The sequence below is a fragment of the Phyllobates terribilis genome, unplaced genomic scaffold, assembly GCF_046119375.1.
Source record: "Phyllobates terribilis strain yellow unplaced genomic scaffold, ASM4611937v1 Scaffold_2__4_contigs__length_985480577, whole genome shotgun sequence".
Classification (NCBI taxonomy): Eukaryota; Metazoa; Chordata; class Amphibia; order Anura; family Dendrobatidae; genus Phyllobates; species Phyllobates terribilis.
In genome coordinates, this window is record NW_027362762.1 from 530,537,276 (window position 1) to 530,560,201 (window position 22,926).

At 42.5% G+C, this 22,926-nt stretch overlaps 1 protein-coding gene across 2 annotated transcripts in view; it reads left to right on the plus strand.

Annotated features, from left to right (window-relative positions):
• Positions 1–541: 541 nt before the first annotated feature.
• Positions 542–22,926, plus strand: part of L3MBTL3 (L3MBTL histone methyl-lysine binding protein 3) — a 94,192-nt gene continuing 71,807 nt past the window's right edge. The window contains exons 1-4 of one of the 2 annotated variants that reach the window (XM_073666096.1): positions 542–629; positions 11,426–11,525; positions 11,628–11,754; positions 11,833–11,893. In XM_073666096.1, the coding sequence (XP_073522197.1) occupies positions 11,436–11,525; positions 11,628–11,754; positions 11,833–11,893 (278 nt within the window). In that variant the 5' untranslated portion in view covers positions 542–629; positions 11,426–11,435. Of the gene's footprint in view, positions 719–11,425; positions 11,526–11,627; positions 11,755–11,832; positions 11,894–22,926 lie in introns of both variants that reach the window. The other variant, XM_073666097.1, reaches the window with a different exon arrangement.

The window sequence follows — 22,926 nt, forward strand, 5'->3', positions numbered from 1 at the left end:
TATAGAAGTCAGACTCACCGGCCTATAGTTCCCTGGGTCCACCTTCTTCCCCTTTTTTGGTTAGTTATGTGTCTGTCCTGGTTAGTTGTGTGCCTCTCCTGGTTAGTTGTGTGCCTCTCCTGGTTAGTTGTGTGCCTCTCCTGGTTAGTTGTGTCCCTGTCCTGGTTAGTTGTGTGCCTCTCCTGGTTAGTTGTGTGCCTCTCCTGGTTAGTGGTGTGCCTGTCCTGGTTAGTGGTGTGCCTCTCCTGGTTAGTGGTGTGCCTCTCCTGGTTAGTGGTGTGCCTCTCCTGGTTAGTGGTGTGCCTCTCCTGGTTAGTGGTGTGCCTGTCCTGGTTAGTGGTGTGCCTCTCCTGGTTAGTGGTGTGCCTGTCCTGGTTAGTGGTGTGCCTGTCCTGGTTAGTGGTGTGCCTCTCCTGGTTAGTGGTGTGCCTCTCCTGGTTAGTGGTGTGCCTCTCCTGGTTAGCGCCGACCACCAGTCTGGTTCACAGAATACAAAGAGCCCCAGCACATCGGTTGCAGGCGGCTTCGAAGCTGTTGCCTTGGAAATAAGAGCCGGTGGGCGGGGCGCTGGTGAGGACTACCCCCTGACGCCATCTTATGGTGGAAGAGGCGGCTCTGGGACAGGAGTGGTGAGGAGTGATAACCCGCAAAGTGCAACGGGAGTTTAGTTTGCAGTCACAGACTATGGGAGTGCTATATGGCGGGTGCAGGCGGCAGGGTAGGAGTTTTTCTCCTAGCAAATGACTTATCTGTGCAGGAAGGGTGAGCAGGCAGCCAGTGCATGACGGAGCGGCGGACATTGCAGTCTGTGCAGCGAGCGCTGGTCCGCCTGCATGTGTGATACAGCAGGAGACCTGTGCGGCGTCTGGGGGTGCAGCGACTATGGAGTATGGACGGGGTCGCTGTAGGAACTCGGTCCATCCTCTCACCTGTGGGAGTGAGCGCGCTCTAGTGGCCGCAAGTGGTTACTGCAGTTATATAACGGGTCACTGGGCTGGAAGATCTAGAGCAGGGGGTCTCAAACTCGGCTGGGTATATGGGCCGCACATGGAAAAAATTTGAATTTGGGGGGCCGCATTCTTTGTTCAATGTGACATTTTTAGTGATACCATTTTTTTTGTATACACCTTTTGAACATTTTTGCCGTGTTTATTTTTTTATGGCTTGGGGGGGGGCGGCGGGCCCCGTGCACAGGACGGGTGGGGGGGGCGGCGGGTCCCATGCGCAGGACGGGTGGGGGGCGGCGGGTCCCGTGCACAGGACGAGTGGGGAATAAGGGTATTTGCGCACAGTCAAGAGCCGCCTGCGGCCCCAACAATATGGAGTAGCCACACTGCTTTTGCTCTCATTATGCAAATGAGCAGCTCCATTTTTTTTCCCATGTGGACTATCTTCAGAGAAAGTTCACATGTGGACCCGCAATTTCTCTTGACAGAAATTGACATGCTGTGGGTCTGAAAGTTGCGCTGCATGTCCGTATCCGCGGGTGATCCGCAGGTGTACAGAGACGCATAGTGGACATGGGAGTTCTAGAAATCCATCCACTATGCTGTAACATCTGGCTGCTGCGGGTTTGACGCTGCATAACACAGAGCTTCAATCCCGCAGCGGCTCTGGATCGTCTGCACATACCCGAATTCTTCTGTTAGGCTATGTGCCCACGATGCAGAAATGCTCAGGATTTTTCCTGAACGTTTCTGCATCTCCCTGGCAGAAAAAACGCATGCGGATTGTACATGCGGATTATACATGCGTTTTTCCTGCCAGGCACAAGCGGATGTGAAGCGTTCTTCACATGCATTTCCGCATGCGGGTTGACAAGCGCTTTCCAAGCGATTTTAGCATAACTTGGAAAGTGCTTGACAACTCGGTCACACTATATAAATCCATGCAAACAGCATGGATTTACATAGTGTGACCCGAGAGAATGTAAAAAAATTAAAAAATAAATGTATACTTACCCTCCAATGGCCCCCGAGACTTGCTGCGCTCCTGTGCTGGCTGCCGCAGTTCGCGTTACGCTGTACTGAAAGACCTGCCATCACATGACTGTGACGTCAGCGCATGTCCTTCAATCCTGCGCGATCTGTCGGCAGCCAGCACAAGGAAGGAGTCCGGGGACCGTCGGAAGGTGAATATAATCTTTATTTTTTATTTTATTCTTTTTTTACAGCTTTTTTTAATGGTACCTGGGTGTGGATGAGACTCTCCTCTCCTCTACACCCGGGTACCATCCACACATTAGAACGCGCCAATTACGCAAGTACAGATGCAGTCTTGCGGAATTGGCGCGTTCTAATGCAAGTCCATGGCGGCGAAAACGCAGCATTTTCGCAAAATAATTGGTAGTGCTGCGTTTTTTTCCGCAATGATAATCCACAGTGGAAATTTCCGCAGCATGTGCACAGCAGATGCGGATTATCATTGGGGAACATGGCAGGCCTTCTACCAAGCGTTTTTTTAAGCGTTTCTGCAGCGTTTTTGCCGCTGCGGAAACGCTTAAAAAACGCATCGTGGGCACACAGCCTGTGTGTGTGATCTGTGGAGGAGAATTCTTCTGTGAGTGTGTGTGATCTGTGGAGGAGAATTCTTCTGTGAGTGTGTGTGATCTGTGGAGGAGAATTCTTCTGTGAGTGTGTGTGATCTGTGGAGGAGAATTCTTCTGTGAGTGTGTGTGATCTGTGGAGGAGAATTCTTCTGTGAGTGTGTGTGATCTGTGGAGGAGAATTCTTCTGTGTGTGTGTGTGATCTGTGGAGGAGAATTCTTCTGTGTGTGTGTGTGATCTGTGGAGGAGAATTCTTCTGTGTGTGTGTGTGATCTGTGGAGGAGAATTCTTCTGTGTGTGTGTGTGATCTGTGGAGGAGAATTCTTCTGTGTGTGTGTGTGATCTGTGGAGGAGAATTCTGTGTGTGTGTGTGATCTGTGGAGGAGAATTCTTCTGTGTGTGTGTGTGATCTGTGGGGGAGAATTCTTCTGTGTGTGTGTGTGTGTGTGAGATCTGTGGAGGAGAATTCCTCTGTGTGAGATCTGTGGAGGAGAATTCCTCTGTGTGTGATCTGTGGAGGAGAATTCTTCTGTGTGTGTGTGTGATCTGTGGAGGAGAATTCTTCTGTGTGTGTGTGTGATCTGTGGAGGAGAATTCTTCTGTGTGTGTGTGTGTGTGATCTGTGGAGGAGAATTCTGTGTGTGTGATCTGTGGAGGAGAATTCTGTGTGTGTGATCTGTGGAGGAGAATTCTTCTGTGTGTGTGTGTGATCTGTGGAGGAGAATTCTTCTGTGTGTGTGTGTGATCTGTGGAGGAGAATTCTTCTGTGTGTGTGATCTGTGGAGGAGAATTCTGTGTGTGTGATCTGTGGAGGAGAATTCTTCTGTGTGTGTGTGTGATCTGTGGAGGAGAATTCTTCTGTGTGTGTGTGTGATCTGTGGAGGAGAATTCTTCTGTGAGTGTGTGATCTGTGGAGGAGAATTCTGTGTGTGTGATCTGTGGAGGAGAATTCTTCTCTGTGTGTGATCTGTGGAGGAGAATTCTTCTCTGTGTGTGATCTGTGGAGGAGAATTCTTCTCTGTGTGTGATCTGTGGAGAATTCTTCTGTGTGTGTGTGATCTGTGGAGGAGAATTCTTCTGTGTGTGTGATCTGTGGAGGAGAATTCTTCTCTGTGTGTGATCTGTGGGGGAGAATTCTTCTGTGTGTGTGATCTGTGGAGGAGAATTCTTCTCTGTGTGTGATCTGTGGGGGAGAATTCTTCTCTGTGTGTGATCTGTGGAGGAGAATTCTTCTGTGTGTGTGTGTGATCTGTGGAGGAGAATTCTTCTCTGTGTGTGATCTGTGGAGGAGAATTCTTCTGTGTGTGTGTGTGATCTGTGGAGGAGAATTCTTCTGTGTGTGTGTGTGTGATCTGTGGGGGAGAATTCTTCTCTGTGTGTGATCTGTGGGGGAGAATTCTCTGTGTGTGATCTGTGGGGGAGAATTCTTCTGTGTGTGTGTGTGTGTGAGATCTGTGGAGGAGAATTCCTCTGTGTGTGATCTGTGGAGGAGAATTCCTCTGTGTGTGATCTGTGGAGGAGAATTCTTCTGTGTGTGTGTGTGATCTGTGGAGGAGAATTCTTCTGTGTGTGTGTGTGTGATCTGTGGAGGAGAATTCTTCTGTGTGTGTGTGTGATCTGTGGAGGAGAATTCTGTGTGTGTGATCTGTGGAGGAGAATTCTTCTGTGTGTGTGTGTGTGATCTGTGGAGGAGAATTCTTCTGTGTGTGTGATCTGTGGAGGAGAATTCTTCTGTGTGTGTGATCTGTGGAGGAGAATTCTTCTGTGTGTGTGTGTGATCTGTGGAGGAGAATTCTTCTGTGAGTGTGTGTGATCTGTGGAGGAGAATTCTGTGTGTGTGATCTGTGGAGGAGAATTCTTCTCTGTGTGTGATCTGTGGAGGAGAATTCTTCTCTGTGTGTGATCTGTGGAGAATTCTTCTGTGTGTGTGTGATCTGTGGAGGAGAATTCTTCTGTGTGTGTGTGATCTGTGGAGGAGAATTCTTCTGTGTGTGTGATCTGTGGAGGAGAATTCTTCTGTGTGTGTGATCTGTGGAGGAGAATTCTTCTGTGTGTGTGATCTGTGGAGGAGAATTCTTCTCTGTGTGTGATCTGTGGGGGAGAATTCTTCTCTGTGTGTGATCTGTGGAGGAGAATTCTTCTGTGTGTGTGTGTGATCTGTGGAGGAGAATTCTTCTCTGTGTGTGATCTGTGGAGGAGAATTCTTCTGTGTGTGTGTGTGATCTGTGGAGGAGAATTCTTCTCTGTGTGTGTGTGATCTGTGGGGGAGAATTCTTCTCTGTGTGTGATCTGTGGGGGAGAATTCTCTGTGTGTGATCTGTGGAGGAGAATTCTTCTGTGTGTGTGTGTGATCTGTGGAGGAGAATTCTTCTGTGTGTGTGTGTGATCTGTGGAGGAGAATTCTTCTGTGTGTGTGTGTGATCTGTGGAGGAGAATTCTTCTGTGTGTGTGTGTGATCTGTGGGGGAGAATTCTTCTGTGTGTGTGTGTGTGTGATCTGTGGAGGAGAATTCTTCTGTGTGTGTGTGATCTGTGGAGGAGAATTCTTCTGTGTGTGTGATCTGTGGAGGAGAATTCTTCTGTGTGTGTGTGTGATCTGTGGAGGAGAATTCTTCTCTGTGTGTGATCTGTGGGGGAGAATTCTTCTGTGTGTGTGATCTGTGGAGGAGAATTCTTCTGTGTGTGTGTGTGATCTGTGGAGGAGAATTCTTCTCTGTGTGTGTGTGATCTGTGGGGGAGAATTCTTCTCTGTGTGTGATCTGTGGGGGAGAATTCTCTGTGTGTGATCTGTGGAGGAGAATTCTTCTGTGTGTGTGTGTGATCTGTGGAGGAGAATTCTTCTGTGTGTGTGTGTGATCTGTGGAGGAGAATTCTTCTGTGTGTGTGTGTGATCTGTGGAGGAGAATTCTTCTGTGTGTGTGTGTGATCTGTGGAGGAGAATTCTTCTGTGTGTGTGTGTGTGTGATCTGTGGAGGAGAATTCTTCTGTGTGTGTGTGATCTGTGGAGGAGAATTCTTCTGTGTGTGTGATCTGTGGAGGAGAATTCTTCTGTGTGTGTGTGTGATCTGTGGAGGAGAATTCTTCTGTGAGTGTGTGTGATCTGTGGAGGAGAATTCTGTGTGTGTGATCTGTGGAGGAGAATTCTTCTCTGTGTGTGATCTGTGGAGGAGAATTCTTCTGTGAGTGTGTGTGATCTGTGGAGGAGAATTCTGTGTGTGTGATCTGTGGAGGAGAATTCTTCTCTGTGTGTCATCTGTGGAGGAGAATTCTTCTCTGTGTGTGATCTGTGGAGAATTCTTCTGTGTGTGTGATCTGTGGAGGAGAATTCTTCTCTGTGTGTGATCTGTGGGGGAGAATTCTTCTGTGTGTGTGATCTGTGGAGGAGAATTCTTCTCTGTGTGTGATCTGTGGGGGAGAATTCTTCTGTGTGTGTGATCTGTGGAGGAGAATTCTTCTCTGTGTGTGATCTGTGGGGGAGAATTCTTCTCTGTGTGTGATCTGTGGAGGAGAATTCTTCTGTGTGTGTGTGTGATCTGTGGAGGAGAATTCTTCTCTGTGGGGGAGAATTCTTCTCTGTGTGTGATCTGGGGAGGAGAATTCTTCTGTGTTTGTGAGATCTGTGGAGGAGATTTCTGTGTGTGATCTGTAGAGTAAAGCTGTGTCTAGGTGATATCTTGTTCTCAAGGCACAACCCCCTTAAGATCTTCATAGGAGGCTCCATGGCAGATTTCACCAGTGCTGCCAGAGTGTTCTATCTGTTCTGGTAAAATGCTGGACAACATGGTGGAAAGCAGATGCCTGCATGCCCGGGGTGCAACGCTGCCCTTATGTTTTATGTCTCTAAAACAGTCTCTGTTGATATCAGTGCTAATATTTGTCATTCTAGTCTATGAGGTGATATCCACTAACAGTTGCTGCAAAATAGATTTAGGTTGCGTGCACGCTGAATTTTTCAAGTTTTGGAGCAGAAACTGTGCAAATCCATGTCCAAAACTCCTCAAACTTTTGGCCCAATTCATCATTTGTGATTTATTGAAGTAACTTTTTATTTTTTGTCCTGTGGTATTTGCCAGTGTTTTTTGTGCCAAATTACTCAAAACAGCGCCTGCTGTTCATTTTTTACTTTAACTGTCACAAACCCTTTAAAAGGCGCAAAAATACATTAAACAACTTCCAGAAACTTTACTCCAAGCAGGGACTGGAATGAGATGTTTTTTTTCTGTTTTTTTTTTTTTACACATTTGGTAAAATTTGCATTTCAAGAATCTGTCTAAAATATTAATTATTCAATGAGAAAATCGTAAAAAAGAAAGACCACTTGGTGAAATCCTATAGCGAGCAAGGTCCAAATACTCCCTGGTGGAGAAAGAGCAATGATGAATCGGGGCCTTTGAGTTTCCACTCAGTTTCTACTCTGAAAACTCAGCAAAAAAGACTCGGTATGCACATAGCCTTTAACCCCTTAACAACCTTGGGTTTTTGCGTTTTAATTTTTTGCTCCCCTTCTTCCCAGAGCCACAGCCTTTTTATTTTTTGGTCAATATGGCCATGTGAGGGCTTATTTTTTGCGGGATAAGTTGTACTTTTAAACGCCATCACTGGTTTTACGATATCGTGTATGGGAAAACGGGGAAAAAAATTCCAAGTGCGGTGAAATTGCAAAAAAAAAATACAATTCCACGGTTGTTCACTGAATGCTAAAACTGACCTGCCATTATGATTCTCCAGGTCATTTCGAGTTCGTAGACACCAAACATGTATAGGCTCTTTTTAATTTAAGCGGTGAAAAAAAATCCAATGTTTGCTTAAAAAAAAAAAAAAGACATTTTCTGAGACCTGTAGCGTCTCCATTTTTTGGGATCTGGGGCTGGGTGAGGGCTTATTTTTTGTGCTCCAAGCTGACGGTTTTATTTATACTATTTTGGGGCAGATGTGATGTTTTGATCGCCCGTTATTGGATTTTATTGCAATGTTGCGACGACCAAAAAAATGTAATTCTGGCTTTTAGAATTTTTTTCTCGTTACGCCGTTTACCGATCGAATGAATTCATTTTTTATTTTGATAGATCGGGCGATTCTGAACGCGGCGATACCAAATATGTTTATGTGGGGTTTTTTTTGCTTTTTTTTTATTTTGAATGGGGCGAAAGGGGGGTGATATTAACCTTTTTGTATTTTTTTTTATATTTTTAAAAACCTTTTTTTACACTTTCTGCATGCTTCAATAGTCTCCATAGGACTAGCAGTTTTCTGATTGCTTCTACTGCATACAGGCCAAGACCATATCGCCTGTATGCAGTAGAAATGCTCACTTGCTATGAGCGCTGACCACTAGGTGGCGCTCATAGCAAGCGAGACGTGAGAACCACAGGGGTCTGCTGCGGACGCCGGGCTGTCATGCCGACCCATTGGTGACCCGCGATCACGTAACTGGGTCACCGATGGGCGGGACTAATGCCGCGCTTCCGGTGCTGTTAAATGCCGCTGTCAGAGATTGCAGAGATCCACCCACGGCTGTTGTGGTCACATGTCAGCTGTAACAATCAGCTGACATGTGCCCGGTTCAGTACGAGCTCAGCGCCGGAGCCCTCACTGAACCGGGGGTGATAGCCTAGGGCATACTAATACTCTATAGGCTATTAAGGAGTTAAGTAGTTTTCCATTTTCAGAAAACCTCTATCCCAAAATTCAGTTTATTAAAAAACACCCACGACTTTGTTTAACTCCCTCTTCCCAGGTCCAGTGCTGGGTTTCCGCTGCTCCTGTGTCAGGTATTGTTTGCAGCGCTGACGTCATGACAGCAGCCAATCAGTGACCTTAGCGGCTTGTGTCTCCTACTCTGGCAGAACCGCTGATCTCAATGATTGACTTTAGCGCTGTTTACGTGACATCCGCACTGGACCAGGGGAGAGTAAGTAAAGACCGTTTGTCTGTTTTATTAATTTATTGACTGTAAATTTTTATTGAAGGATTTTTATATTTTACAAAATACAAAAAAATATATATTTTTTTAAAAATAAAAAAAGCGGATATTTAAACGGATAACAATAGTTCAATGATTAGTTAAACCGAATAAATATTAGATAAGCGTAATCGAATGCACAGGACATTATTCAGAAATTCTAAATGATCACAGATTGAATGGAGGGAAAGTCAAACAAGATTTACACTAGACAAAGGGGGAAAGGAAAATTGTAGGTATTGGGAGGAAGAAATGAGATGAATGAGTAGGTCAAAAGAGATGACTCTCAGATATTCAGGGGTAGCCATTAAGTGTCCCAAGGGGACAAGATTTAATTAAATCTCTCAACCTAATTTTCATTCAAAGCAGTGTGACATTCCTAATTTCTAACGTCCTTGATCCTAGTGTATAGGTTGAGTAGAAACGAGGGGTGTTTGCTCCCAATGGGATGCTATCAAACATCTTCAATATATGTAAAAGAAGTCTAATAGTTCTCTTGGATATATTGTGTGAAAAGATATTAAGTAAGAAAATCTGAGATTCTAATGGTAGGGTCATATAAAAAATTTGTTTAATTAGAGTTTGAACATTAGTCCAGAAGGGAATTATAAGGGAACAATCCCAAAATTAATGGAAGGCACATTTCCACCACAAGGGAGAAATAGATGAGTCTAGCTTTAGTAGAAACTCTGGAGTGTGATACCAGAAGTGGAGGCTCTTGTATTGGTTTTCTTTGTAAATGATAGAAGAAGCAGTAATAGCTGCTCTTGACCAGACAAGCCTCATCACTTAGAGTTTAACCCAAATAATTTTCCCATCTGGACAAATATGGAAGTCTAACCAGAGAATCATCATTACGATTTGTAAAATATGATATATGTCAGATATTAACCTTTTGTTGAGGGGCCATTTCTACAAAGTCTTTCAAAAGGTGTTAGAATAGAAACCTACAAGCTGTGATACAGGGATGAGGCATAATGCCTAATCTTAATTTATTGAAATAACGAGAGTTTATGGACAGATAGTTTAGATTTCATTCTCATCATATGTGAGCAGATTCCTTGTTACACGTTTAGTTCTATCTGCAAAATTAAACAGACTAGTATGAGCCCATACACCTGTTAAAGAAGAAGTCAGACTTTCCGGAATATTTGGATGAAATAAGCAGGATGTAAGGGAGAAGTGTATAGATGATAATTTGAAGTTTTTAGAGTCTTCCAAATGTTTCTGGTAAGGTTCATTGGGTCTAGGATTTCATTTGTTGGGTGATTATACCAACCGTTCCATATCAGAGAGTTAGGATGTGCTGATATAAGCCAGAAGTTTTCAATTCCCATCCACTTTGCATAGGCTGGTTTAGATGGCCATGCTGGGATTCTCTGTAAATGAGTAGCCCAATAATTATAGTACAAAGTGAGGTGCACCCAAACCACCCTTATTTTTACTGATTAGCTTAATTGACTTTGAAATTCTGTGATGTTTTTCTGCCCGTATGAACCTAAAAGTAGCTGCTTGAAGTGACTTTAACTCTGTGGAACAGTTATGGCTAAAGTTTCACATAAGTACAGCAGTTTCAGGAGAATGGTCATTTTTATTGCTGAAATATGGCCAGAGATAAAAGTAGGTACATCCATCTTGTCAAGAGGGAGCGGATATCATTAAAAAGTGGTGGAAAGTTACTTTTATAAATAGTTGAAGTTGATGTGAGTGAGGTTAATTCCTAAATACTTAAGATTATCGTCCTTCCAATGATACTTGATGTTATTGCGGAGGAGATTCAATTGGAAATCTGGTATATATATTGGGAGATCCTCTGTTTTAGTTGTTTGTTTTGTAATTCGGCAAGTTTCCAAATTTTAATAAAGGGAATGTAGGTTAGGAAGAGATACGTGGGGATTGGTGAGAGTTGGAAGAATGTCATCTGCAAAGAGGGAAAGTTTTAATTCTCTTTTACCCCGGCCACTTTGATATCTGGGTTTAACCTAATGGCTAAGTTAAAACACTAAAGCTCTCAAAAAACTATAAAGAATTGCACAAATACCCAATCCAAGTCTCATGCGAATATACTGTACATATAATGAATCCAAAATCAAAATAAATTCACAGATGCCTGAGCATGATGGCAAACTATCAATTCATATGTATGTTAGATTCGGGTAAAAAGATTTTATACACAGTTTTTTGACGCAGGTGATTTCCTGTCAGAGATCCGTTTTGCTGCAGATTTCTGACGTAAAAAAAACCACATGTGGGAACATAGCCTAATAGTCAAATAAGAAAAGAAAGTGGCAAATCTGAATAGAAAAATAAGTGTAATAGAATTATAGATCTTTGGAAAGTGTTGTCCGGTCAAAAGTGATAAGTCTGCAGCTACTTATGAATTCTCCCAGGGCAGACACTGTGCGCTTCTTGGATTCGCCGGTTTCAGATATGCGTTATACATACTCCCGGCCAGTGGGTGCGCCTCGCTCTTCATTCACTGGTATGGAGCGAGGCCACGCCCCTCTAGTGATGCCCTCAATACAAGTGTATGGAGAGCGAGCCGGTGCCCACTGGCCGGGAGTATGTATAACTCATACAATACCCTCCGTCACCGGGTCTGAAACCAGCGAATCCCCGCAGTGCACAGTGCCTGCGCTAGGGGGATTTGTAAGTCTACAGTCACAGTAACTGCAGACATCACTTTTGACCGGACAACCCCTTTAACCTTTGACTTCCTACAGTCAGCTTTCCTTCTTCTGTGGATATTCTCTGTAAATTCTGGCAGCTGCTGTTGGCCCACACTGCACTTCTGTGAACTTCTGTTCGTCTATTTTATTAGTTATTTATTATTCATGATAATGCCAAATGCATGCCACCGTTTTGTGAATGGGAGCTTTGTACGCTATACTCGGTGTAACAGATGTGTCTTCCTTCAGGTAATAGGAGATGTCTCAGGGATCTGCTGCAGACTTTGACCTGATGAATGCTCTGGACTGGAGCAACGGCATTGCTACTCTTCCTGGAAGTCAGATACGGGTCAGAAACCTCCTAACGATCTTTGGTGAATAAACCTTCTTTCTAATAAACCACCAGTCTAATATTCTTCCCCCCATCCTCCTGGTTGGTTGGTGTTTCTAGTTTCGTCTTAGTGAGTTTGGTACCCTGGAGATCCTTACAGATTCTGACAAGACCTTGGACTCCACTTCTAATATCCTGGATCCCGAGAAATCTGTTCAGAGATCCACCTGTGCTATCCCTAAACAAGGTATGACCTGGTCATGATCACTTGGGAATCTAGCTTCATTTATCAGGAATTATTGACTATAAACTTTAATTTCTCCAGCAATGAAAAACAGCGAAGAGAAACCTGATAACCTGGAGAAAAAGGAACCTATAGATGATGGGTAAGACTGTGGATGCCGTTCTTTTTACTTCCAGACACGTTAACCCCTACCTGGCACTGTTTGAATATACACATTCAGGGTTCGTGCACACGTTAAATATTATAACATACATTTCTGCACCAAAACTTGTCTCTTAACAGCAAATCACATAAAAATGTACAAGTGTTTGTACATCCTACAAAAACAGCCACACTCACCACCATGATGCATCGAAATATATTTTATTTTGCATATTTAATAAAAACTATTAAAAGAATGGAAAAGGAACACTCCAAACAAAATCACCTTAAAGGGTAATGGGTTCATTTATATACAATGTTATGTCTCGGTATGCACACAATAATCACGCAATATACCGTAAGTAGTTTCACAGGTTCATTGATTGTTAAATCCCATTTTAAATAAGGTGCACTATGCAAGGTAAGTAAAAATGTGAAATTTTTATAAAAAAATAGTAAATACATACATAATTATAATATAATACATACCTCTATTAAATATAAAGAGCCATTAGACCATAAGTGCCTAATGCGTTATTTCCTGAGACTTTGTGGGAATAGTTCTTATAAAGTATAGTATTTTAGACCATATTAAGAATAAGGTGATATTTACCAGACCACTTCACTTCTGCTATATTTCGCCTCTGCTTCCTCAAGGGGCAAATATGTGTTGTGTTTTTTTTATGCATTTTTTTCCCTTTTCATTGGAATAGGTGAAAAAAGCAGCAAAAATGATGATAGAATTGAAATACTGCATATGTGAAACTGCTTCAAATTTGCATGTAAAAAAATAAACCGCGAATACATGAGACTTCAGAAATCTCATTCTCTTTGCTGGTATTGTAAAACGCTGCATTTTATTTTTTTGAAGCGAAAAACGTAATGTGTGAACAAGCTCTTAAAGAGCCCTTCAGCTCCAAAATCCATATCAAAGTAATCACAAGTCTTTGTTGGGGATGTTGGCCTAAGAGTAGCCATACCTCTAATTTAGAAATCCGCTGGATAATATTGGGGGATACGTTCTTTCTGTTCATAGCAAAATGAGGTACTTGGAGCACCACTATGGAGTTGCATGGCCCGAGGCAGTCTTCCTTTGACAGTTTTGCCTGAGCTAGCTGGCAGAACTGTAGGAGGAAAGGTGCCCTTAACATAGTAACATAGGTTGAATAAAGACCTAGGTCCATCCAGTTCAACCTTTCTCCCCCAATTGTACTCCCTACACTAACACTACCCTAACTTACTGGGACTAGGCCTCACAAATGTATTATTACCATTTTTATTATTGCTGCACTATTACAATTAACCCCTTAAGCCCCGCGGGTGGTTTGCACGTTAATGACCGGGCCAATTTTTACAATTCTGACCACTGTCACTTTATGAGGTAATTACTCTGGAACGCTTCAACGGATCCCCCTGATTTTGAGATTGTTTTTTCGTGACATATTGTACTTCATGATTGTGGAAAAATTTCTTCGATATCACTTGCGTTTATTTGTGAAAAAAACAGAAATTTGGCGAAAATTTTGAAAATTTTTCAATTTTCAAAATTTGAATTTTTAAGCCCTGAAATCAGAGCGATATGTCACACAAAAGAGTTAATAAATAACATTTCCCACATGTCTACTTTACATCAGCACAATTTTGGAACCAACATTTTTTTTTGTTAGGGAGCTATAAGGGTTAAAAGTTGACCAGCGATTTCTCATTTTTCCAACAAAATTTATAAAACCATTTTTTTAGGGACCACATCACATTTGAAGTCACTTGGAGAGGTCTTTTTGACAGAAAATACCCAAAAGTGACACCATTCTAAAAACTGCACCCCTCAAGGTGCTCAAAACCACATTCAAGAACTTTATTAACCCTTCAGGTGCTTCACAGGAATTTTTTGAATGTGGAAGAAAAAAATGAACATTTAACTTTTTTCACAAAAATGTTACTTTAGACCCAATTTTTTTTATTTTCACAGGGGTAACAAGAAAAAATGGACCCCAAAATTTGTTGTGCAATTTCCCCTGGGCACGCAGATACCCAATATTTGGGGAAAAAACACTGTTTGGGCGCACGGCAGGGCTCGGAAGGGAAAGAGCGCCATTTGACTTTTTGATTGTAAAATTTGCTTGAATAATTAGCGGACGCCATGTTGTGTTTGGAGAGCCCCTGTGTGCCCAAACTTTGGAGCTCCCCCACAAGTGACCCCATTTTGGAAATTAGACCCCCCAAGGCACCTTTCTAGATGCATAGTGAGCACTTGGAACCCCCAGGTGCTTCACAAATTGATTCGTAAAAATGAAAAAGTGAAAAAAAAAACACTTTTTCATTTTTACGAATCAATTTGTGAAGCACCTAGGGGTTCCAAGTGCTCACTATGCATCTAGATAGGTGCCTTGGGGGGTCTAGTTTCCAAAATGGGGTCACTTGTGGGGGAGCTCCAATGTTTGGACACACAGGGACTCTCTAAATACAACATGGTATCCGCTAACAAATTGAATGGAAAATCGGCTCAAATTGTTAGCGGATACCACATTGCGTTTGGAGAGCCCCTCTGTGCCCAAACTTTGGAGCTCCCCCACAAGTGACCCCATTTTGGAAACTAGACCCCCCAAGGTACCTTTCTAGATGCATAGTGAGCACTTGGAACCCCCAGGTGCTTCACAAATTGATTCGTAAAAATGAAAAAGTGAAAAAAAAAACACTTTTTCATTTTTACGAATCAATTTGTGAAGCACCTAGGGGTTCCAAGTGCTCACTATGCATCTAGATAGGTGCCTTGGGGGGTCTAGTTTCCAAAATGGGGTCACTTGTGGGGGAGCTCCAATGTTTGGGCACACAGGGACTCTCTAAATGCAACATGGTATCCGCTAACAAATTGAATGGAAAATCGGCTCAAATTGTTAGCGGACACCACATTGCGTTTGGAGAGCCCCTCTGTGCCCAAACTTTGGAGCTCCCCCACAAGTGACCCCATTTTGGAAACTAGACCCCCCAAGGCACCTTTCTAGATGCATAGTGAGCACTTGGAACCCCCAGGTGCTTCACAAATTGATTCGTAAAAATGAAAAAGTGAAAAAAAAACACTTTTTCATTTTTATGAATCAATTTGTGAAACACCTGGGGTTCCAAGTGCTCACTATGCATCTAGATAGATGCCTTGGGGGGTCTAGTTTCCAAAATGGGGTCACTTGTGGGGGAGCTCCAATGTTTGGGCACACAGGGACTCTCCAAATGCAACATGATATCCGCTAACAAATTGAGCCGACAATTTGTTAGCGGATATCATGTTGCATTTGGAGAGTCCCTGTGTGCCCAAACATTGGAGCTCCCCCACAAGTGACCCCATTTTGGAAACTAGACCCCCCAAGGCACCTATCTAGATTCATAGTGAGCACTTGGAACCCCAGGTGCTTCACAAATTGATTCATAAAAATGAAAAAGTGTTTTTTTTTTCACTTTTTCATTTTTACGAATCAATTTGTGAAGCACCTGGGGGTTCCAAGTGCTCACTATGCATCTAGATAGGTGCCTTGGGGGGTCTAGTTTCCAAAATGGGGTCACTTGTGGGGGAGCTCCAATGTTTGGGCACACAGGGGCTCTCCAAACGCAACATGGCGTCCGCTAACAATTTGAGCCGATTTTCCATTCAATTTGTTAGCAGACACCATGTCGCGTTTGGAGAGCCTGTGATGTGCCTAAACAGTGGAGCTCCCCCACAGGTGTCCCCATTTTGGAAACTATACCCCTCAAGGATTTTATTAAGGTGTATAGTGAACATTTTGAACCCAGAGGTACGGCACAGAATTTGTTTACATTAGGTCATCATATTGAATAAGTTGTCATTATTCTTGAGCGCAAGTGCTCGCTACTTGAGTTTGCATCGGGTACTCAGGTATGCACCATGTACAGCGTGTGCTCGAGTGACATGCTCGAGTCCCTGCTCCGCATGTTTCACGGTTATTAGACACCCAAAAAAAAACATGCGGGGATCGCTCGTGCATGGCAGGCAATCCCCGTAAAGTTTTTTGGCCACGAAGCATATGGGGCAGAGACTCGAGCATGTCACTCAAATACCCACGATACTCAATGCATACCAGAGCATCCGATGCAAACTCAAGTAGCGAGCACTTGCTCTCAACACTAGTCGCCATATCGTCATCTTTTTTTCTTACTTTTGAAAAAAATCCCAACCCCAGCCCTAACCCTAGCACAACCCTAGCCCTAGCACAACCCTAGCCCTAGCACAACCCTAGCCCTAGCACAACCCTAGCCCCAGCACAACCCTAGCCCCAGCACAACCCTAGCCCCAGCACAACCCTAGCCCCAGCACAACCCTAGCCCCAGCACAACCCTAGCCCCAGCACAACCCTAGCCCCAGCACAACCCTAGCCCCAAACCCAGCCCTAACCCTAGCCCAATCCTAACCCAAGAGTTTATTTTTGACGCCGTTCCTTGTGCGGTATAAGTGATTAGACGACTTTATTCTTCGGGTCGGTGTGATTACAGCAATGCCAGAATCATATGGGGTTTTTATGACTGACAGCTGTCACACACTAAAAGACGCATTTTTTGTAAAATCTAGTTTTTGCATCGCCATATTTTGAGAGCTATAATTTTTCCAGATTTTGGCAGACAGTCATGTGACGGCTCGTTTTTTGCGGGATGACTTGACGTTGTTATTGGTGCCATTTTCAGGCACGTGACATTTTTTGATCGCTTTCTATTCCGATTTTTGGGAGGCAGAATAAACAAAAACCAACAATTCAGGAATTGTTTTTTTTTTTTTTATTCTGTTCCGCGTGTGGTAAAATTGATGAGGTAGCTTTATTCTTCGGGTCAGTACGTTTACAGCGGTACCACATTTGTATCATTTTTCTATGTTTTGGCGCTTATACACAATAAAAGCTATTTTATAGAAAAAAATATTTTTTAGCATAGCTTTATTCTGAGAGCTATAACTTTTTTATTTTTCGGCTGATGGAGCTGTATGGCGGCTTGTTTTTTGCGGGACGAGATGACGTTTTCAGCGGTATCATTTTTATTTATATGCGTCTTTTTGATCGCGTGTTATTCCACTTTTTGTTTGGCGGTATGGTGATAAAGCATTGTTTTTTGCTTCGTTTTTTTTTTTTTTTACCGTGTTCACTGAAGGGGTTAACTAGTGGGACAGTTTTATAGGTCAGGTTGTTCCGGACGCGGCGATACCAAATATGTGTACTTTTTATTGTTTTTTTTGTTTGTTTTTTTTATAATAATATTTATTGATGGGTACATTATATTTTTATTTTTGGTGTATTATTTTTTTTATTTTTTTATAATATTTTTGCACATTTTTTTTTTTTTTTTCCACTTTCACACAGTTTATACACTTTATTACTTTGTCCCACTCTGGGACTTTCACTTTTTTTTTTCTGATCGCCTGCATGGCACAGGAATGAAGCACCATCCCTATGCCATGAAGACTGTCAGAAGTGCACAGTGTGAAGATTGCTTGGAGATGCACTGCGCATGCCCAAGCAATCTTCCTGCTCTCTGGTGACCCGGATGTTGTCATGACGACATCGGGTCGTCATGGAAACAACCGGGAAGCCTTTGCAGACTGCGCTGGAAGCCGGAAGAGGAGGTGAGTATCGCCGATCACCTCCCCTTGCCCCCGCAATGCCGCGATCGACTTCGATCGCAGCATCGCAGGGGTTAATGTGCTGGGAGCGGTGCAGGACCACTCCCTGCACATTGTCACAGCTGACACCCGGTACTATCAGCTGACACCCGGCGGCGATCGCGCCCGCACAGCCTGTGTGCGCGCGCGATCGCCATGACGTACTAATACGGGTCTGGCTCTTAAGTCCCAGGGCACAGACGCGTATTAGTACGTCAGATGTTATTAAGGGGTTAAAAATGTACCCGCTTATAATTTTTTTTAGTTAGTTTTATCTTTTGTATTACTCTTGTGATTCTAATAATGGTATTACTAAAATCACTATGCCTAAATCTGTTGATCCAGAAGAAGACAAAAACCCCAGGACACATTCAGCAAATTTGTGTCACGGTAAAATTCCTTCTTGACCCCGAGAAAAGGCAATCAGTACAAGAACTATGGATCAAACCTAGTTATGATACTAGTTATGTAATTACTATTACTGTATTAAATGTACTACTATAGGTGTCACATTTTGCCTAATTTAACTGTAACCCACAATGTTACCTGTATCGAGGAAATCATCCAGCCCTTTTTTGAAGGCTGTTATAGTGTTTGCCATCACTACCTCTTGGGGTAGGGAATTCCACAGTCTGACTGCTCTGACTGTAAAGAACCCTTTCCTGTTTAGGTGCCGGAATCGCCTTTCTTCCACCTGTAATGAGTGCCCCCTGGTCCTTAGTATAGTCTTTGGAAGGAATAAGTCATGGGCTAGACCTTTGTACTGACCACGCACATTTTTATACATTGAAATGAGATCTCCTCTGAGGCGTCGTTTTTCTAAGCTAAACAAGCTCCACTTTTTCAACCTCTCATCATATGAGATGCCTTCCATCCCTTGTAATATTCTAGTTGCCTGCCTTTGAACTGACTCTAACTTCTGAATATCCTTTTTAAGAGCCCAAAACTGGATCCTATATTCCAGATGTGGCCTCACCAGTGATTTATAAAGGGGTAATAATATGTTGGGATCGCAGAACTTTATTTCTCTTTTTATACATCCGAACATCCTGTTTGCTTTGGCGGCTGCTGCTTGACATTGAGTACTGCTGCTCAGCTTACTTGTAACCAGAATACCCAAATCCTTCTCCTGTTCTGTAGTCCCGAGTATACTCCCTTTTAATGTATATGCAGCAATAGGATTACTCCGTCCTAGGTGCATTACTCTACATTTATCTACATTGACCACTTGGCCCTGCTTTCCTTGCTCAAAGCACCCCATTTGCTGTGAACATAATGATTGTTTTCAGTGAAACTATCCAGCGGACTTTTAAATAAATGAGAACAATCGTTTCTCTTGGTGCAAAATCCCCTACAAAAAGCTGAATGTGGTAGTCCCACAAACAACGTACATTTTAATCAATAGCTCTTGGGGGTAAAAAATAAGTTCCACAATTAGTGTTTTAAAAAATGTTTCTGTGCTGAGATAATGTTATAAATGTGCCCCTGCTACTGTGGGAAAAATAAGTATTTGATACACTGGTGATTTTGCAAGTTTTCTCACCTACAAAGAATGGAGAGGTCTGTAATTTTTATTGTAGATACACTTCAACTGTGAGAGACACAATGTGATTTTCTGGATTTTTTTTTAAGATTCTATGATTTTTTTAATGCACCGTATTATTCCTCCCGACAGCCTCTGGTTTTCAGTCCTAGAGGCTTGGCCCACGCACCTTCAGTCACCCCTCAGTACACATTTTTTTCAAATGACAGGTTCCCTTTAAAGGAAATCTGACAGCAGGTTTTTGATACCTCATCTGAGAGCAGCATGATGTAGGCAAAGAAAAGCGGAATCCAACGATGTATCACTTAGATTACTGGGTGCAGTCGTTCTGACACAATAGAGTACTTAGATTTAGCAATGAAGCAGAGCTGATAAAGCTGTTCCCTGCCAACACCAGGCTTTCTATATAAAATGTCTATAGACAGTGAGCTTCTTATCACAAAAAGGGGCGGAGTTAGACCAGTAGGCACAACCTGCTGTGTCCCAGCAATTATAAGCTCCTAGTGCTAAAACAATCATTGCAAAGAAGCAAAAGCACAGAGCTTCACAAGAGAGGCATCACTGAAATCTGTGTTTTAACCCTACAGTATGCTGTTTCAAATTGCATAGCAAACACATGCTGACAGATTCACTGATTCACTTTAAGGTAACCTCTTTAACCCTTTCACCATCTTGGGTTTTTGCATTTTCTTTGTTTGCTCCCTGTCTTCCCACAGCCATAACTTTTTTATTTTTCTGTCAATATGGCCATGTAAGGGCTTATTTTTTGCAGGACGAGTTGTACTTTTGAACGACATCGTTGGTTTCACCATATTGTGTACTGGAAAACGGAAAAAAAAATCAAAGTGTGGTGGTATTGCAAAAAAGCGCAATTCCACAATTGTAGAAAAAAACAATGTTTAGTAAATGCTAAAACTGACCTTCCATTATGATTCTCCAGGTCATTACGGGTTCATAGATACCAAACATGTGTAGGTTCTTTATTATTTAAGTGGTGAAAAAAAAAAACAAAGTTTGCAAAGAAGTTGCCATTTTCCAAGACCCGTAGCGTCTCCATTTTTCAGGATCTGGTGTCGAGTGAGGGCTTATTATTTGCGTGCTGAACTGATGTTTTTATTGATCCCATTTTGGGGTTGATCCTCTGTTATTGAATTTTATTGCAACGTTCCAATTTTTCTCGTTACGCTGTTTATTGATCAGATTAATTATTTTTATATACTTGTAGGTCAGGTGATTCTGAACGCGGTGATACCAAATATGTGTGTATTTGATTTTTTTTAATTGTTTTTATTTTGAATGGGGCGAAAGGGGGGTGATTTTTTGAACATTTAATTTTTTTTAATATTTTTGAAACTTTTTTTTTAAAAAAACTTTTCACATGCTTCAATAGTCTCCATGGCTGACTTGAAGTTGTGATCATTCGATCACCTGTGGTACACCGAGCAGGGCTTCAGCTCTGCTGTGTGTAGCTAAAGTGCTCACACTGGGCGGCGCTCATAGCATCCCGGCAATGACAACCACAGGGGTCTCCTGTAGACCCCGGGTTGTCATGCCAACCCATCGGCGACCCGTGGCCATGTGCCAATGGGCAGGGCTAGTGACGTTTTTCCGCCGTGGCCATGTTAAATGCCGCTGTCAGATTCCACCCTCTGCTGTTAGAGGCACATGACAGCTGTCATGTCCCCGGAAAGGTGCCGTCTCAGCGCTGGAGCCTGTGTCAAAGACGGGGATGCGACCTTGGACATACTCGTATGTCCAAGGTCGTTGAGGGGTAACAAAATACATTTTAATTAATAGATCTTGAGATAAAACTAAAGTTTCAAAATTGGATGTGTTTAAAAAAAAATGTTCCTGTGCTGAGATAATTGTCTAAATGTTCCGGTCTACCAGTTCTAGCGGTCTGATCAGTCTTTGTTTTCAAATGTTCAGCATGTGGCTAGAACAGTGGGGTACTATTGGCGTCACCACTCAGAAGTGAGAGCCCAGTTACCAGGCGTATGCATGCAACATGACTGATGTTGGCACTCATTGTTTGCCACTGTCTTTTTTCAAGGCCTGCTCAGTCCCTGCTGGGCTGGTCTGTGCTTCCCAGTCCAGTCCTAAACATGCGAGAAATGCTCACTCAGCTTTTAATTGGCCATTTTGTGTGTTTTGAGGACAGGAACAAGTAATGCAGACCAGTGGGGACAGGATATTTAGGTAATCGCTAGGGTAAAAGTATTTTTTTTTATAAGCAGTCTGAGAATCTAACAAAGTAATGTATTTTTCCTGAATAACCCCAGTACACCTTACATTACCTGCAGGCATATAGCTGGCACGGACTTCACGTTTTTGTGCAAAGCCCGATGATCCAGTTATCTTAGCATGTTTGACAATGTTCTCTAGAGTATCTTGTGATGTCACTGAATGCTTGTCTTCCTTGAACCAAAACCTGCATCTAAATATGTGCAAATATTATTTCTTTTCCGGTAATATAAATTGCCAGTTTTCCAATGAGTCACATAGGACAATTTTGTTTTTTTTATTAACTTGGCTAATAACATAACATAAAAATGAATAACAGTGGACGTCCATACGTTGAGTCTAATAATCAGAACTTAAAGAGGTTATCCACTACTATAAATAATGCCCCCATCAATTTAAAGAGTGGAAAGAAGTGTTTTTGTAATTACCTTTGTCATTGTTGCCTGTGACCGGGGCTATCGCTGACCGCTCACCGGGCATCACATGACCTCGGCTCTGACATCCGCTGACGTCACGTCAAGTTCCGGCTGCAGCCGGGGGTGACCCAGTGACACGCATCCCCCTGATTGATGGGCTGTGGGTGAGGTTTCACCGCATGTCACAGCCCAGCATCCAGTGCGCGCTTTCCCTTTCCTCTGCATTCATTGGGAAAGCTTGCATTAGATACTGGGCATTATGTATAGTAGTGGACAACCTCTCTTTAAGAAAAAGTAACCATTAAAGGGATATTTCCATCTCCAAGATACTATCCCAATATGTAGTAGGTGTAGTAATAATAATAATAATAATATTAGCAAATACCTACAATTAGAAATGTAATATAGTTTCCCTGATTCGCTATGTCTCTTTCCTCATGTGCAGGCATTGCAGGACCTTAGGTATCCATGGTTATAACCACTGATATAGTAACAGTTAGTTAGTAGTTAGTGGTCGTAACCATGGATACCTAAGGTCCTGCAATGTCAGCACATGAGCGAAAAATCATAGTGAATTAGAAAAACTAAACTACATTTCTAAGTGGAGGTATTTGCTAATATTATTATTACACCTACTACATATTGAGATAGGATCTTGGAGATGGGAATACCCCTTTAGCCATTTTCTGATATATGACATACTTTTATGTTGGGTCTCAGAAACTGAACCCGCTTTCTTACTGGCAAATGACGGCTGTGTTATTCGGCCATTATATGTCATCTTCTGCGGCTGTTAACCTGTTAAATGCTGTCTGTCAGTCACTGGCATTTACAGCGCCCAGCCTGAGGAGTGTGCTGTTTTAAACGTGACGTGATTTGGGGGTTGCCATGTCAGTCAGGGGTTTGCGACTGGACTTCATGGGAAACAGTGATTTTTAGCCAATCACTGGTTCAAGTCCACTAAATAGGAGCTACGAAATACAGTGGAAAAAGAAAGATAAACCATATAAAAATATCATACATATATATATATATATATGTATATATGTGTATATGTATATATATATATATATATATATATATATATATATATATATATATATATATATATATATATATATATATATATATATATATATATATAAGAATGCAGCAACACTCCATATGGCCAAGATGCA